At 65.3% G+C, this 1,444-nt stretch overlaps 1 protein-coding gene across 1 annotated transcript in view; it reads right to left on the minus strand.

Annotated features, from left to right (window-relative positions):
• The window catches only part of SMO (smoothened, frizzled class receptor), a 3,071-nt gene extending 1,633 nt beyond the window's left edge, over nucleotides 1-1,438 (minus strand). Inside the window, 5 exon segments of the mRNA XM_035891745.1 lie at nucleotides 1-112; nucleotides 203-422; nucleotides 613-785; nucleotides 871-1,080; nucleotides 1,271-1,438. The exon segment at nucleotides 1-112 is cut by the window's left edge and continues 20 nt beyond it. Coding sequence (XP_035747638.1) covers nucleotides 1-112; nucleotides 203-422; nucleotides 613-785; nucleotides 871-1,080; nucleotides 1,271-1,417 — 862 coding nt within the window. The 5' untranslated portion in view covers nucleotides 1,418-1,438.
• Nucleotides 1,439-1,444: the final 6 nt, after the last annotated feature.

A 1,444-nucleotide genomic window follows, 5' to 3' on the forward strand; every position in this document is an offset into this window, starting at 1 on the left:
GGTAGCCCCCCAGAATGAGGTCGAGCCCGATGGGCGCAAGGACGAAGCCGGCCCGGTAGCGGTAGTTCTTGTACCCCACGAAGCAGATGCCGCTGACGGAGTCACCATCCACCTGGCAGAGATGGGGACGGGGCGGGGGTCAGTTGGCCGCGGCCACCCCTTCCCACGCACGTCACCCTGGCAGGGATCGCGGTCCCGTTACCTGCGCCACGGCCAGGATGGCCACGGTGAGGACGAAGGGGATGGACCAGGTGATGAGGTGGAAGTAGGAGGTCTTGCCCAGCAGTGGCTGGTAGGTGGTGCCCAGCGCCTTGAAGGAGGTGTGCCAGGCGTAGGTCAGCATGACGAACCAGATGACACCCGACATCAGCGAGTAGTAGACGATGACGAAGATGATGACGCAGGAGAGCGTCTCGTTGGAGCTACGGGGCGGGAGGCAAGACAAAAGTGTCACCAACCTCCCCGAGGGGACACGGGGTCTCTCCTACCCCAAGAGCAGAGCATCCTCCACGCTCGCAAGAGGCCAGGACATCCCCAAGAGCCCTCCTTGGTCCTGGGGACACCTCTTGGCACATGGCCGTGGTGGGATGGGGACGAAGGTGACACACATACGTGGGTTCCCCCAGCCGCATGGTGCCGTCAGCCCGGCACACGATCTCATCGCGGGCGCCGTCCATGAACTGCGCCAACCAGCCGATGCTGCCCACGAAGAAGCAGGCGTTGACGTAGAAGAGGATGACGGCGGGGTAGCGGTTGGAGTTCCTCCAGTCGGGGACAAACGTGGCCTGGCAGGAGGTGGGGGAAGATAAAGGACACCTTGGTGCCCGGTCCCCTTTTGGGGACACCTCCCCGTGTCCCCCCGCGGCTCACCAGGGTGAAGAAGGTGCAGAAGATGGTGACGGAGCTGAAGGCGGCGATGTAGACGTGCATCTCGCGGTGCTCCTTCTCGGTGAAGAGCGGGTTCTGGCACTGGATGCCGCAACCCTCCACGTCCTCGTACCAGCTCTTGGGGTTGTCCGTCCGCACCAGCGGCGCCTCGCACTGCCCCGAGCTGTTGAACTTGATGTTCTGCACCTCGTTCTGCCGGAGGAGAAGAGCGAGGCTGTGAGGATGAGGCACCCTCACAGTGAAGGCTGGGCTGCCGGGGTGGACACTGGTCCCCCGCAGAGGGCTGGGGGCAGCCGGCGGTTCCCCACTGCCCCGTGGGGGTTTGGAGCCCGTGGCAGCGCAGCAGGACGTCATTGTCCCCCCGCCATGTCCCCCACCATACCGGGCATCCCTCAGGGAATCGGTCGGGCGTGCACTTGAGGAAGTCGGGCCATCCGCGCTCGCGCTCCACGATGGTGCAGGGCGCCCGGGTGGCCTGGCAGAGGGTCTGGCTGGGCAGCTCCACCTGCCCGTCCTCGCACTTGGGCATGTAGACGGCGCAGAGCAGGGGCTGGAT

The sequence above is a fragment of the Egretta garzetta genome, unplaced genomic scaffold (assembly GCF_000687185.1).
Source record: "Egretta garzetta isolate BGI_Z169 unplaced genomic scaffold, ASM68718v1 scaffold410, whole genome shotgun sequence".
NCBI lineage: Eukaryota > Metazoa > Chordata > Aves > Pelecaniformes > Ardeidae > Egretta > Egretta garzetta.